Source organism: Vulpes lagopus, chromosome X, assembly GCF_018345385.1.
Source record: "Vulpes lagopus strain Blue_001 chromosome X, ASM1834538v1, whole genome shotgun sequence".
NCBI classification, from domain to species: Eukaryota; Metazoa; Chordata; class Mammalia; order Carnivora; family Canidae; genus Vulpes; species Vulpes lagopus.
The window spans coordinates 70,253,900-70,270,521 of NC_054848.1; the positions used below are offsets into that span (position 1 = coordinate 70,253,900).

At 34.1% G+C, this 16,622-nt stretch overlaps 1 protein-coding gene across 6 annotated transcripts in view; it reads left to right on the top strand.

The window, feature by feature from the left end:
* Positions 1-16,622, top strand: part of DIAPH2 (diaphanous related formin 2) — a 1,156,455-nt gene that overhangs the window by 323,162 nt on the left and 816,671 nt on the right. For all 6 annotated transcript variants that reach the window (XM_041741554.1, XM_041741555.1, XM_041741556.1 and 3 more), the window contains one exon: positions 12,527-12,666. In XM_041741554.1, the coding sequence (XP_041597488.1) occupies positions 12,527-12,666 (140 nt within the window). The remainder of the gene's footprint in view (positions 1-12,526; positions 12,667-16,622) is intronic.

Below are 16,622 nucleotides of genomic sequence, written 5' to 3' on the forward strand. Positions count from 1 at the left end.
CTATACTTTAAACATTTTAGTTAATCACATTTGTATGAGATTAGTCAAATCCTTTTGGGGCAAATAGTATGTATAATTTAAAGAATAATGATTTTTGGGATCCCTGGGTGGCGCAGCGGTTTGGCGCCTGCCTTTGGCCCAGGGCGCGATTCTGGAGACCCGGGATCGAATCCCACATCAGGCTCCCGGTGCATGGAGCCTGCTTCTCCCTCCGCCTGTGTCTCTGCCTCTCTCTCTCTCTCTCTGTGACTATCATAAATAAATAAAATAAAAAAAAAATTAAAAAAAAAAAAAGAATAATGATTTTTTTTTCATTATTTTAGCATAGTAAATTCACTCAAACAATTATAACAGAAGCAAACAATTCAACATAAAAGAATTATACAGTTGCAATATATAGATTTATTCTCTGAGGAACGTAAAAAAGATTGATATTAGTTTGTTAGAGCTGTTGTAATGAATACCACAGATTGGATGACCCTAACAAGTATTTATTTTCTTATGTTTCCAGAGGCTAGAGGTCCAAGATCAAGGTGTCCATAGTGTTTGTTTTTTTTCAAAGAACTTGTTCTTTGGCTTGTAGATGACCATCTTCTTGCAGTGTCTTCATCTTAATGCATTTTTTGTATTGGTAAAACAAAAACAAAAGCAAAAACAAAAACAAAACACTTTTTTTTCTGTCCTAGAATTTCATATATGTTCTTTTATTTTGCCCTCTGAAATGGTCTTAATTAAAATCATTATGTCCTGCAATGGAAAATGACAATATGAAGTTGTCCCATGATAATACTTTTCTGTATAAGTTTTATCTTACAGATCCTGAGTTGATAATATGTAGTATCTTTTATGGTGTACATTGCAAGTAATTTAATGAATTTTTACTGAAAATTTTGAGGGGGGCACTTGGGATGAGCACTGGGTGTTATGCTATATGTTGGCAAATTGAACTCCAATTAAAAATAAATAAATAAATAAATAAATAAATAAATAAATAAATAACATTATTTCAAATTTTGTAATATATTTATGTAAAATATCTTTTTTTGAATAAGTGAATTAACTTTTACTGTCCTTTTATGGAATGTGTTTTTTTAATTGTACTCAGATAAGGAGTTAATTAATTTGGTAATACATTTGAATAAAAGAAAAAAGCCTCATATATATACAAACATAAACATACATAAGCATATAGATAGACAGAAACAAAAATTATACCTGAAATGTGTTTCTTATATAACTGGAGAGAAGCCATCTGAATTTTTAGCAATATATTCAGAGTTGGATAGCTCACCAGATACATCACTATTACAATATATAGGTAGATTGGCTTTAACCAGGCTCTTGTTTTGTTTCCTTTTGCTACTGAAACTCAAGGAACAGATGATGTGGAAATTGAGTTTTCTATTTCTTAGGCTTTTAACTTATAAAAGCCTCCCAAAACAATATTGTGATCCCTGGTAGATATAATTCCAAATTTGCCAATGTGTAACATTGCTTTTTCTGAGAACTGCAATGATAGATAAGAAACTCAGTGAATAGTGTAGCAGAAGAAAACTGACTACATTATGGTTTATAAATCATGGTCAGTAACAATAACATTATTACTGTTTACATGACAATATTATTGTCTTTCATATTTGAAGATTATACCACTAATAGTAATTGCTATTTGTTTGTAGGCTATAGTTGAAAATATTCATGTACAATTCAATATTTCTTCCTATTTTTTGCATCAAGATAACTTTACAACTTAGAAGTATGAATTTTTAACTCAAATTACAAGTAAATGTTTATTTATAATGAAGAATGACAGACCATGCTAAGCCTAAGTCAATCAAAATTCAGAAGTGATGGTAAAGTCTTAAGGGGAAATTGGGAAGATCCAGAGTAGGAGGACTCTGAATTCACTCTATCCCTTGTTTTCAACTAGATATCCACATCCAAGTTAACAAACCAAAGCATGTAATCCGAAGATTGGCAGAACAAACTTCATAGCTAAATATAAACAAGAAGCTGCAGCTGAAAGTTTACATAGCTCAGAAAGGGGAAGGGAGGCTGCCCAGAGGAGGAACAGAGCTGCATAGAGAGGGGAAGAGAAACAGGTCCTCAATCCAAGGAGCTCACTCAGGAAAGACCAGTCACCATAACTTTTGGCTTTGAAAACCAGAAGGGGCTGAGGTCTGAGAGTTTACAAAACTCTCAGTCACGCTAGTAACCTAGAGCTTTTAATGTCCGGGGACTCAGCAATGAGTGAGCCCTGAGGGTGAGTGATAGATAGGTTGTGACCCTTTAAGACAAGGAGCCTGCATGGAGAGGCAATTTAAAAATGCCAGTTTTCACAATGCTGGTGCCAAATGGGAGACACATCTGTTCATACCTAAGAGTATGTTGGTGGACTTGTCCAAAAATAAGGGAGCTGATACTTGCCCCACTTCCCAGCATATACACAGAGCTACCTGCCAGAGGCAGGGCTGTACAGACTTTTGCTACCTAACGCCTAGCAGTATACCAAGCCCAAAAGTTCTCCTGAGGAATAGCTCATTCCTAGCCTTCTCGAAAATTTTGTTAAAGATGCACATGTGCCCTAATCAGAGACCAGCCACCAGTGTACAGCTGCCGCAGTGTACTGCACAATCCCCCATGTTGTCCAGCTTTGCACCCCAGGCACTATCATGTATGGCACCTAACTGCATGTCCCCAGCCATGTTTGTGCTGCATCAGGGAGCTGCGATGTATAGTTCCAAGCCACCTGTGCCCAGCTATGCAAGGGAAAGCATAGTACCCTGCACTCATTTGTGCATACCCACTTATTATTCTGCATGATTCCCAGCTGCCAGGTGTATGGCTGCCCCCATTCACACTGCATGGAGCTGCCATGCTGGGCCCAACTGCCATATGGTACCCAGTTGTGCACCCCCAGGAACCTTCACATGCTGGACCCAGCTGTACGCAGCCATGTACCCTTGGCAGCTCTGGCATGCAGTACTCATTCACTACAGTGCATTGAGGGATTCAGCATAGGACTAGCAACTCAACACAAATTTGCTATTACTGCTACCTCACTTCCTAGTTCCCTAACAGGCACACCCCACAGAGCTGGCTGGCATTAGTCCTACTAACACCACAGGGAGGAGAAAAGCCCACAACAGGTGGGCTCAGTGCTCAACACTCAGTGCTGATCACTGCCCTGAAAGGAAAAGTGACTCAGACACAAGAGAGTAGGGCATAAGAAACACACATAGGATACTCTCCTGAAGTGTCAGGTTCTGGTGAATGGGGGTACACTGCACTGCATGGCACCCAAGGACCTTTCCTTCATAAAGTCACTACTTTCATATGCAGAAGACACAATTAACTTTCTTAACCACAGCAATAGTCACAGAGAAGCAGAAAAAAAATGGAGGTAGAGAAATTTATCCCAAATGAAAGAACAGGTCAAAGCTACTGCCAGAGAGGTAAATGAAACAGAAATAAGTGATATGCCTGGGAGAGGATATATAGTAATAATCATAAGGATACTCACTGGACTTGAGAAAAGAGTTGAAGACATAAGTGACACCCTTAACACAGAGATAAGGAATAACAGAGCAGAGATAAAGGACACAATAAATGAAATGAGAAACATTCTTGATGGAATGTCAGGATGGAAGAGGGAACAAAAGGAATTACTGATTTGGAAAACAGAGTAATTGAAAGTAACCAAGCTGAACAAAAGAGAAATGAATTATTCAAAATGAGAATAAACTTAGGGGACACTGACTCCATCAAGTGTACTAACATTTGTATTATAGGAGTCCAGAAGAAGAAGAAGAGAGAGAAAAGGTGGAAAAAAATTTATCTGAGGAAATAATAGCTGAAAACTTCACTGTTCTGGGGAATGAAACAGATATCTAGATCTAGGAGCTACAGAGAACCCCCAAGAAAATCTACAAAGGTGGATTCACAGTAAGAAGTATTATAATTGGCAAAATACCATGATAAAAAGTCTTAATAGCAGCAAGGCAAAAGAAGTCAGTAATATGCAAGGGAAAACCCATACAATTAGCAGGAGAGTTTTCAACAGAAACATTTCAACTCTGGAGGGAGTGGCATGATGTATTCAAAGTGGTGAATGGGAAAAATTTGCAGCCAAGAATACTCTGTCTAGCAAGGCTATCTTTCAGATTAGAAGGAGAGGGAAAAGAGTTTCCCAGATAAACAAAAATTAAAGGAGTTCATGACCACTCATCCAGCTCTGCAAGAAATATTAAAAGGGACAGTCTGAGTGGAATGGAGACAACCAACCATGACACTTTTGAGGTGTGAAACAAAAAAATCAGAAAAAATGAATATTTTTGTAAAAAATCAATGAACAAACAATAATAGGATGTAAAAACCTAATAACATATACTTAGAACATGGGGAGGATAGAAGAAAAAATACACTCAAACTTAAATGGCTATCAACTTAATATGGATAGATATATACAGAGGAGGTTTTATACAAACCCTAAGGTAACCAAAAACCATTAATAAATGTGCAGAGGAAAAAGAGAAAGCCAAATATATCACCATAAAAATCAGCAAAACATGAAAGATCAAAATCTTCAGAAACAACTACAAAACATAAAATGGCAATAAATAAATATCAGTAATTATTTTGAGGGTGAATCAACTAAACATTCCAATCAAAAGACATAGGGTGTCAGAATGGATTTAAAAAAAATAAGACGCATCCATATGCTGCCTACAAGAGACCCATTTTAGACATAGACCTAGACATAGACCTTAGACATAGACCTAGAGATTGAAAATGAGAGGATGGAGAAAAATCTATCATGCAAATGGGTATCAAAGAAAACCAGAGTAGCAATACTTACATCAGAAAAAGTAGACTTTAAAACAAAGACTGTAACGAGACAAAGATGGACACTATATAATAATAAAAGGGACAAGAAAAAAAAATTGTAAATATTTATGACCCAATCTGGGAGCTCCCAAATACATAGTATTTTAAGTCCTAGTCACAGAAATCAGACAACAAAAATAAGTAAAATGGGGGACACCCGGGTGGCTCAGTAAGTTAAGCATCTGCCCTTGGTTCAGGTCATTACCTCAGAGTCTTGGGATCAGGCCCCACATTGGGCTCCCTGCTCAGCAGTGAGTCTGCTTCTCCCTCTTTCTCTTCCTCTGTGATCTCTCTCACTCTCACTCTCACTCTCTTTCAAACAAATAAATAAAATATCAAAGAGAAATGTATCCAAATAGGTAAGGAAGTAGAACTTTCAGTATTCATTTCTATACACCAGTGATGAAGTAGCAGAAAGAAAAATTTAAAAAACAATCCTATTTACAATTGCACTTAAAGTATTAGGATTTCTAGGACTAAACCAAACCAAAAAGATGAAAGAAATAATCTTTCAGTATCATTTATTATTATTTCTTTAGCTCTTTTAGGAGTAAAGTGAGGTTGTTTGAGATTTTTCTTACTTCTTGAGGTAGGCTTGTAGTGCTATATACTTCCCTCCTAGGGCTTCTTTTGCTGCATTCCAAAGGTTTTGGGCCATTGTATGTTCATTTTCATTTGTTTCCGCGTATTTCTTTTCTATTAAAGTTTTTATATTAAAGATTAGAACAGAAATAAATGATATAGAAATGAAACCCAATAACAACAGAATAGCTCAATGAAAGCAGGAGCTGGTTCTTTGCAAAAATTAATAAAATTGAGAAACCCTTAGTCAGACTTATCAATAGGAAAAGAGAAAGGATCCAAATAAATAAAATCATGAATGACAGATATCACAATCAACACCGAAGTAATACAAACAATGATATGAGAAACTATATGCCAACAAATTATCCAATCTGGAAGAAATGGATGCATTCCTGGAAACATATAAACTACTGAAATTGAAAGAGGAAGAAATAGAAAACCTGAACAGATGCATAACCAGCAAAGAAATTGAATCAATACTAAACGATTTCCAACAAATAAAAGTCAGGGCCAGATGGCTTCCCAGGTAAATTATACCCAACATTTAAGGAAGAGTTAATACCTATTCTTTTCAGACTATTCAAAAACATAGAAAAGGAAGGAAAACTTCCAAATCCTTCCATTCTGTGTGGCCAGCATTACCCTTATAATGATAGTTAGTGGAGACTCCACTAAAAAAGAGAACTATGGGTGAATATCCTAATGTACATGGATAAAAAATTTTTAATGAAATCCTAGCAAACAATTCAACAATACATTATAAAATCATTTACTGTGACCAAATGGGATTTATTTCTGCATTGTATATGTGGTTCAATCTTTGCAAATCAATGATTATATGCCATATTAATAAAAGAAAGGATGAGGACAATGTGATCACTTTAATAGATGTAGAAGAAGGATTTGACATAGTACAGCATTCATTTATGATAAAAGCCCTTAACATGATAGGTTTAAAGGGAACATACCTCAGCATAATAAAGACCATATATGACAAACGCACATCTAATATCATCCTCAATGGGGGAAAACTGAGAACTTTCCTCCATGGTCAAGAATAAGACAGGGATGTACACTCTTACCACTTAACATAGTACTGGAAGTCCTAGCCACAGCAATAAGACAATTAGAAGAAATAAAGGTATCTGAATCATCAAGGAAGAAATAAAATTTTTACTATTTGTAGGTGACATGATACTCTATATAGAGAAATGTAAAGATATCACCAAAAAAACTGCTGGATCTGATATACAAATTCAGTTCAATCACTGGATACAAAATCAACCTAAAGAAATCTGTTGCATTATAATATACCCATAATGAATCAGCAGAAAGAGAAAATAAGGAATCAATCCCGTTAATAATTGTACCAAAAACAATAAGTACCTAGTAATAAACCTAACCAAAAAGTTGAATGACATGTATTCTGAAAATTATAAAACACTGATGAAAGAAATTGAATAATGAGAAGCACCTGATTGGTTCAGATGGTTAAGCGTTGGATTCTTGATTTCAGGTCAGGCCATGTTTTCAGGGTCATGAGATCAAGCTCTATGTTGGACTCTATGCTGAGTGTGGAGCCTGCTTAAGATGGTCTCCCTCCCTCTGCCCTCCCACCCCCGTGCTTGATCTCTCTAAAAAAAAAAGAAAATACAAAGAAATATACTACACAATGAAATGAAAGGACAGTCCATACTTATGAACTAGAAGAACAAAGATGTTAAAATGTCTGTTACCCCAAATTATGTTCATATTTACTGCAATCCCTATCAAAATACCAACAGCATTTTTCACAGAGCTAGAACAAAAAATCCTAAAGTTTGAATGGAATCACAAAACACATGGCATAGTTAATGCAACTTTGAAAAAGAAAAGGTAGAGGCATCATAATTCCTCACTTTAAATTATATTACAAAATTCTAGTGATCAAAATTGTCATAAAAATAGATACATCTTTGAAACAGGATAGAAAATCCAGAGATTTTTTCCTCAACGCTATGGTCAATTAATGTTGGATCAAACAAGAAAGACTATTCAATGGGAAAAAGACAGTGTCTTCAAGAAATGGTGTTTGGAAAACTGGATAGCAACTTGGAAAATAATGAAACTGGACCACTTTCTTATTCCATACACAAATAGAAATTCAAAATGGATTAAATCTCTACTTGTGAGATCTGTAAGCATCAAATTTCTAGAGGAGAAGATAGGTAGCGACCTCTTTGATATTGGCTGTAGCATCTTTTTCTTGATCTATCTCCTGTGGCAAGGGAAACAAAAGTAAAATTCTTGGGACTACATCAAAATAAAAAGCTTAAGCTTAGCAAAGGAAATAATAAAAAAAATAAAACGTAACCTACAGGATATAAGAACATACATACAAATCATGTATCTGACAAAGGGTCAGTATCTAAAAAAAAAAATTAAAAAAAAGGGTCAGTATCTGAAACTATAAAGAATTTATGAATCTCAATACCCAAAAATCAAATAATTCAGTTAAAAAAATCTTAGAAGACTTGAATAGACATTTTTATATAAAAGGCTTACAGATGACCAAGAGAACTATGAAAATATCCTCAACATCACCTATCATCAGGGAAATGCAAATCGAAACTACAATGAGCTATCATTTCACATCTGTATGATTGGCTAAAATAAACATCACAAGAAATAGGAGGTATTGAGAAGATGGGGAGAGAGGGAACTCCTTTTATACCGTTGGTAGTAATGCAAACTGATATAGTCACTATGAAAAACAGAATGGAGTTTCGTCCAAAAGTTAGAAATGATCCAATATTGTCACTATGATCCAATATTGTCACTACTAGATATTTACCCCCAAAGTTAAAAAATACTCAAATGTATACATGCACCTCTATGTTTAGAGTATCATTATCAACAATAGCCAAATTCAAAAATAGTCCATCACCTGAGGAATGGTTAAAAAAGTTGTGGTATATACAATGAACAATTACTCAGCCATAAAAAAAGAATGAAATCTTGTCATTTGCAATGACATGAATGGAACTACATAGTATTATTCTGAGTGAAAGACATCCATCAAAGAAGGACAAATATAAAATTTCACTTGTGGAATTTAATGAAGCAATGGAAGCAAGTACTAGGGAACAAATAAAACATACACACACACACACACACACACACACACACCAATCAATAAATGGACTTTTATTTAAGGAGAAGAAAGGATGGTTACCAGAGAAGTTGTAAATGAGGTGAAAGGAGGGTGGATTACATAGGTCGTGGGGATTAAGGAGTGCACTTGTGTTGAGTACTGGGTGTTGTATTTAAAAGTTGAATTACCATGTTGCATGTGAAAGTAATAGAACAGTATGTTTTCTAATTAGAATTAAAGTAAAACTAAATTTAAAAAATAGTGATATGAGAAGTAGTATCTCCAATGCAAACCTAAAATGTTCTTTTAAGAGTATTATTTGATTTTAATACTAACATTTCATGTCAGAATTAAGGGTATGTAAACATTAAACTGGCCCAAAATATCTTTTGTTTTTTTTGTGTAGTATCCTAGAGTAATATAGGCACAGTCACAGTGACAAGTATCTCTGTCCTAATGATTTTCAAATTAAGGAATTGCTTCAAATTAGGAAAGCTTTTTGTTAACCTAGCTTTGGAATGGCATGATATATGCTAATTGCTAACTTTGTCTGCATTATTTTTTAAAGATCAAATGGGCACAGTGGTAATTTTCATTAATCTCATACAGAGCAGCTAATTAAAATTTTCATTATTATCTCTCCATTATCTAGTTGTTTCCTTTGTTCAGTATCAGAACAGGATGTTAATAATGTCATTCTTGGATTATAGCCCTATTAAATATAGTGAGAATTAGTTTATTGCACTGTTTAGTTTTTCCATGATTTCTTTAACATTTTATTGCAGCATATTGATTGTGCTGAAGATATTTTGTCATTTGGAATAGAGATTTTATAATTCAATACTTAGTGCTTTAATTTTTTATACAATATTGGGAGAAAGGGACATGTGGTGGAAAAAAGAAATAACCAGAGTACCAGAATATTAGTGTTTTATTCTTGAAACCTCACTAATTAAGGGAACTTGGACTGTCACCATGATTTTCTATTTCTGTAATGATGTTATTAGATGAGCTGATATATAACAGTCAGCTCATCCTTTGTGTACTATTGTTTTCATAATCTTCAATTATGAACTTACATTAAAACCCTTGAAAGCTTGGTAAAAGTTATTTGTTTTACAAGGTTATATATTTTTTATATTGCTCCATTTTATTGCTACCAGTCCTTATAACTGCAGAGTATCCTAAATTACATATTTAAGCCTGTTTATAAGAGTTGGGGGAGTAGGGAGTCCTAAGGTATTAGGCTGGCCCAGTTGTTCCATGAGAAATAAATATCTCAGCTATGACTAGATAGAAGAAGGAAACAAACATTTCTGAGTAACTTACTGTGTTTATGAGATAACACATAGGAAATGCCTGTTTTAACTCTTTATATGCATTGTCTTAATCCTTTTAATAAACATGAGGGTAGGTTTATAATAAATATGATCCCCTATATCATAAATATGCAAATAGGTTTATAGGGATTAGTTGAATAGTCTGCTCCATAATTACCTAGAAGATAAGTGAAGTGGTCACAATTAAAACTCAGTGACACTTTGAGCTCTTTCTAGGATGCCTGCCATACATTGTCTCAATTTACCTGTTCTACACTAGCATTTCTGAGTATATGGTAATGGAATATCTCGGAACCATAATATTGTGAGGTAAAACTAACCTGAGTTTTGAAGCTTCAGCATGTTGAAACTCATGAGACATTCACCTATTTGTTTATTCACGATCAGTTCATCTATCCATTCATTCAAGAAATGTTTTGAGGGGCACTTGAGTGGCTCACTTGGTTAAACATCCAACTCTTGATCTCAGCTCAGGTCTTGATCTCAGGATTGTGAATTCAAGCTCCATGTTCAAGCCCTCAGCATGGAGCCTACTTTAAAAAAAAAAAAAAAAGAAATATGCTTTGAGTACTTACTGTGTGCCAAGCATTGTGTTAATATCTGGAGATACAGTGGTGAACAAGGTTGACAAGATTCCTGCCTCATAGAGCTTATGTTTTAATGAGGAAGACACAGTAAACAAGTAAAGTACTAAACAATATAAGGTTACATAGACCTAATACTATAATTGAAATTTAAAATGATGAGATGATTCATGTGGTGGGTTGAGGACTATTGGGCTGAGACTTAGACGATGAGTTAATAATGGAGATGTCAGGAGTAAGAATCCTTCAGGCAGAAAAAACAGCAAATATAAAGGTTTATATTCTACAGTAATAAACTCATGTACAAGCCTCCAGGGAAGAGTCAGTAGGGCCTTGTTATCCATTAAGAGAATGAGTTTGAGGGTCATATGAAAGTGGCCTATGACTGCAGACTCACAACATTTTATACTCTAAATGTTTACTCGCTATCATTCTTTGTGGATCTACAGTCTTAAGAGTTGAGTAAATAAGTTATAGAAATGTGGAAAGGATTTCATGGTGATGTTTTTACTTTGCCATGTAATGATCCATTCAGTAGAAGTCTTGAACATCTGTAAATCGTAACAAATCAAGAAAAATAAAGTTGTGCACATTACAGAAAATATGGGAGCTAACTATGAAATTGTATTCCTTGTTCTGTAATTGTTATGGTTAGATTCAATAATAGCACACTTCCTTTGAGGCTCACTAAATCAAGTCATTGTGTTAGATACTTCGCATATATGGAGTTACAAGTCTAGAAGAGTGATAGACGCAAATAATGACCCCCTACCCCAATGTCTTAAGTGTTGTAATAGTGATAGTGCTACAGCACTATAAGGGAACACAATTCCCCTACAGAAGACGTTATCAGACTTCAAACATTTACTTACTATTCAATGGAATTTTAAAAAATTTAGACATTGAGAATGATTGACAATTTCTATATTGAGGATGTCTTCTCAATAAAAGTCAAACATGATGAAACCTTATGGAATCCATTTCTCATTATCAACACTTTTTTTTTTTTTTTTTGTAATTCTGTATCCTCTAATGATATGCCTTCTACCAAATTGAAAAACAATGCTTTCCTTATTCTAGCTTGGGTAGTTACAGAAACTAAGTGTGATTAGTATGAACTTGGAAAATATGACTCAAACTAGAATTTTAATTCAGAGGAATATATTTGTAATATAGGAATGGGGGCAGTTATGATTATACATATCTAGAATGTGAAACTGAATTATTAGTATAATGAATGTGTTGATGATGTTTTCCTCTCAGTCTTTTCCCCAAACTACTTGTGTAGTTATGGCAATGTGATGAAGCTAAGGAGCTGTGATGAGATAATAAATTCTAGAAATAACTATGTATTTTATAAATTGAGCTAAATACTAGTCATTATCAGATAAATGCATTTAATGACTTTTTAAGATTAATCTACAACATGGGAGTAACATAGGAAGGAATAGTTGGGAATTAGTGAATAGATTAACATGCTAAGTCGAGACTGTATTGTTTTTCATTTTAATAACTTTTCACTTGTTTTTAGAGGTAAGCTAATTCTCTGATATATTTCAATAGTTTTGGAACATGATAAGGTTTTATATTAAATTTTGGTCACTGTATTTTTTCAGATAGAATATAAGGATCTTAACTAGGTAAATTAACATGATTTGTAAATGTTCATCCTGTGGGTTTAGTAGTACCAGGTAATGTTAATGCCAGTGCCTGGATTATAAATTTAGGCATCCATGTCAGTGACACTCAATCTCAAGTACATAGTCTGTTTAGAATATGAGCACTAGAAGTGCAATTTCCTTTTAATTGAGGATGAGGAGAGTGTTGGGATATATATAACATGATTTTACCACATCAATTCTATGACCAGGAATTTTTAAGTGCATAGCACTCTGCTCATCTTTTTCTACAGTAAAATATGTACTTATTCATGCATTGTTTTATGTTCAAAGTTATTTTAAAGCCTGTTGTTTATATAAAATGATATTTTTTTATAGGGAGGGCTGAAAAACAGCAAACATGAATGCACCTTGTCTTCACAAGAATATGTTCACGAATTACGATCTGGTATTTCAGATGAGAAACTTCTTAATTGCCTTGAATCTCTGCGTGTTTCTTTAACCAGCAATCCTGTCAGGTAAGTCATTCTTATTACTTTTATATGATTCATTCAGTTTATACTGTATGTAGTTTTTAGAAATACAATCATTTACATCATTTTAACCTCACGATTTTCTGACTAGCATTCTGATGTTAGCTAATAAAACAGCAATGTCTGATTATAAGTTTGCAAACATTTAAAAAATAGTTAATCTAATATCTTAATAATGTGTAATTTTAAGAATACAAATATTACTTGCATGTTTAATTCCTCTTTCATTATATAAAACATGGACCCAGAAGTTAAATATCTACATTTACTTGGCAATCTGTATGCTCAGATAACAATCAGTGTGTATTTTATTTGTAAAACAAATTAAGTATTATGGCTCTGATATTATTTATTTTTAACCTGAGAAATAAATACAGTTTTTTATTCTACAAGTTTTAGATATACTATTCATATGTTTTTGTATTTTGAGATAGCAAAATTATTTTAACCAGTAAAATAAATGAGAGAAGGTACTAATGAACTCAAAGCTCTATACATTTAGGCTGTTTTTTTAACCACAAAGGGTTTTTTAAGGAGTTCTTTACCAGTGGTGGATTCCACTAAGTGATGTCCTTCATTCATCATAACAAAAACTTTAAGTTAATTTTAACCAAAATAAAATGTTTTATGGGGAAAAATACGTTTTCAATGTAATATGAAATCATTCTGGGATATATTCTTATAAATTGCTACAACCCAAAGTTCAGAAAATACTGCATAAAAATATACAGAAATGGTATTTTGATTTTATTCACTTTTTTCTTAATATATAATGGAGCCCACATTTTGTATTTCTCTCTGACCTATTAATAGAACCTTGACAATAATATAGTTTATTTGTATTCATGTAGAAGTTCAAAATATATGATATTATTTATTTTTACCTATAGACATTTGTCAGAATAACTGGAAAATTATAATTCTGTAATAAAAAAATTAAAAAGGCAGTGGTAAGATGTGACTCATTTTGAGTATGATGATCATTCCAAGATGACTGTCTTGTCATTTCTTCTAGAATGCTTTTAGTCTTAATGATTTGAACAAGAATATGAATTCTATGAGAACCATAACCATTTTTGGAACCCCTGCCATGTAAACCTACAGCTCTTTACCATAGTGCACTGTGTGCTCTGAAATTTTCTATTTAAATGGGTGAATAAATGAATATTTAAGAAGTAAGTATAGAAGAAGTTGTTGCACTTAGGAATGAAGGAGAGGGGTACCTACTAAAAATGCATTTTTATAAAGATATCAAGAAAGGCTTGAAACTACATGCAGGGCCTTTAAAATATAGCACAGCAGGATCCCTGGGTGGCGCAGCGGTTTGGCGCCTGCCTTTGGCCCAGGGTGCGATCCTGGAGACCCGGGATCGAATCCCACGTCGGGCTCCCGGTGCATGGAGCCTGCTTCTCCCTCTGCCTGTGTCTCTGCCTCTCTCTCTCTCTCTGTGACTATCATAAATAAATAAAAATTAAAAAAAAAATAAAAAATAAAAAATAAAATAAAATATAGCACAGCAACTACCAGACAAGTCCAAAGAATTATGGGACCAGGTGAGAAGCTGGTAGGTCCTGATTGGCTGGAAGCAGCAGTGTTCTGGTAGGTGATTGGCTCCACAGGTCACATGAGGCTCTTTGTATCAAAACACGTCAAAGCATTTGATTATAGCCTTCTGTAGAGGTTAAAGCACACTTGAGGAACTCACTGGCTAGAGCCAAAACCTATCTCCTAATCTGTCTGAGCTCTCCTCAAGATTAATAAGAGTGGGGTTGTGACCTATGCCAGCACCTCTGATGTGGGTGGAGTTTTTGGAAGCAATGAATGGTCATTTAAGGGTCGTGCAGCTACTACTACTGAGGCCTCAGGATCCAGGATGTGAATCTAGGATATTACCTTGTTGTGTAAACCAAATGCTCACCTCCACCCTGGTTGACAATGTCTTCAGGATTAGGAAAATTGAAGTTTCCCAGGCCTCTATTCTGGGGATAATCAGGAACGCAGATAGGGCTTCAAACTACATTTTTAAAATAGAATTGATGATGTGACCACCAAGCTTATTGAGGTCCACCAGTGGCTCGGAAGAAATAAAGCAAAATAGGGGATGTTGCTTCTTCCAGTAGGAGTATATATCAAAGCGATTGGTGTTCTCAAATGTTTTAAAGAAGCAAAGGGTCTTGAGGTATTGAACATCCGTGTTTTGGAGGACATGAATGAGTCCACCACGCATATTCTGGAAATGGTCAATGCACATATGATACTGGATAAAGCCCACCAAGTGGCCTCTGGGCCCAGTTGGCCTGTTGTCCCATCAAACATAGATGAGGTCCAGAATTATGGCGAGTACCACAATCTCCACTTCATCCGCAAGGAAGTCCTGCGTTTTGAATCTTGAATGTCCTCAATAGGAAGGCAACAGTGTGCATGAGCTCCAGACTCAGCTTCACAGCATGAGTGACAGGGCCATCAAGCAAGCCCTTGATTATCTCACCAATGAGGGCTACATCTACCCCACTGTGGATGTGGAGCGTTTTTGTAAATCTGCTGATTGAAGCAGGAAAAAGATTTTTCATTTTCTGAAGATCCTTGCCTCCATCTGTGAGTGAGTTTAATCTGTTGACTTTTAGGAAGTAGATTTTTTTGCAACAAAGCATCTCAACTAGCATCCTTTTGAAGCTCACTGCTTTTCCAAATGCTTTGAACTTTTCTGTTTTTCTAACTGTATTTGAAGCTCAGAAGGAGATGGTAATGGATAAATTGACTGGACTTTTTGTTGGATTTACCAGCAAGCAAATGAAAACAGTCCTGTATGAATGGATTTGGGAGAAAAAAGGTTCAGAAGAAAATTAAAAATTATTTGTTGTGTGGGAGCTTCTTTTTCTGAAATGTCCATATATTAGGAGACTATAGATGCAGTCAGGGAACCAGTTAAGAGACAAAAACAAAAATTCTGTTGTTTTTACATTAGACTTTCTGTGTTTGGAGTTAGTTTATAGTCCTATTATCTCTTGCTAAATATAGTAACTGACTAATTTGAATGTGCTGAAGACAACAATTTATGAATTCAGATGCTGAGTTCAATATTTATTGAGTGATTTGCTCTTATCATAGATATATGTTTTTTAAAAAATAAAATTATGTTTAACAACTCTTACTACCACAGGTTTATGTTTTATAACAATAAGATTTTACTACCTTTAAATACCAGATCTTATTAATATAAGTTTATGTTTAAAAATAAGATTATAACTAAAATAACAGCAAACATAGGTTATGCTATGTTTAAGTGCACTTTTTAAAGAATAAGATTATACTATGTTTGAAAAATGTTTTCTTAAAATGTTATTAAGTTTAGTAATTACTTCAAATATAATGTGGTGATATTTGAATCAAATTGTAGTCTGTTGTAGTTACATGGTTCATGGACCAGACTTTCTGTAAGTTTGATGTTCTGATGTATTCTGTAGAGTACTAAATGCTCAATTTTATATATAACAACGTTTTATTCTTACAGGTTAAGCAAACAAATAAAACTAATTATATGAATATTAAGCTTAGTTAATAACTGATATTTTATTTGAACATTTTATTTAAAATACTTTTTCAAAAATACTGACTTTCCTTTGTGATTTTTTTTCTAATTTCACTTGAAAAGCCTTTTGTTTTGTTTTTGAAGATTAATACTTTTAATTATTCAGAATAAATTTTTCTCCTCAATATAATAACACATCCTAGTCATAATAAATAGTACATATTAGTATTTATTAAATTATGTGATACCATTAAATAATGGAATAAAGTAAGTCCTCAGTTATATACATAAAGATGATATCTTTTAAGATACTAATTTTGTTATATTAGTAGAGATTTGGACAGGTAGAAGAGAAAATCATCAGTTGTCTTAGCTGCATTCACAAAAATGAAGTGTAAAACTTTGAAAATCC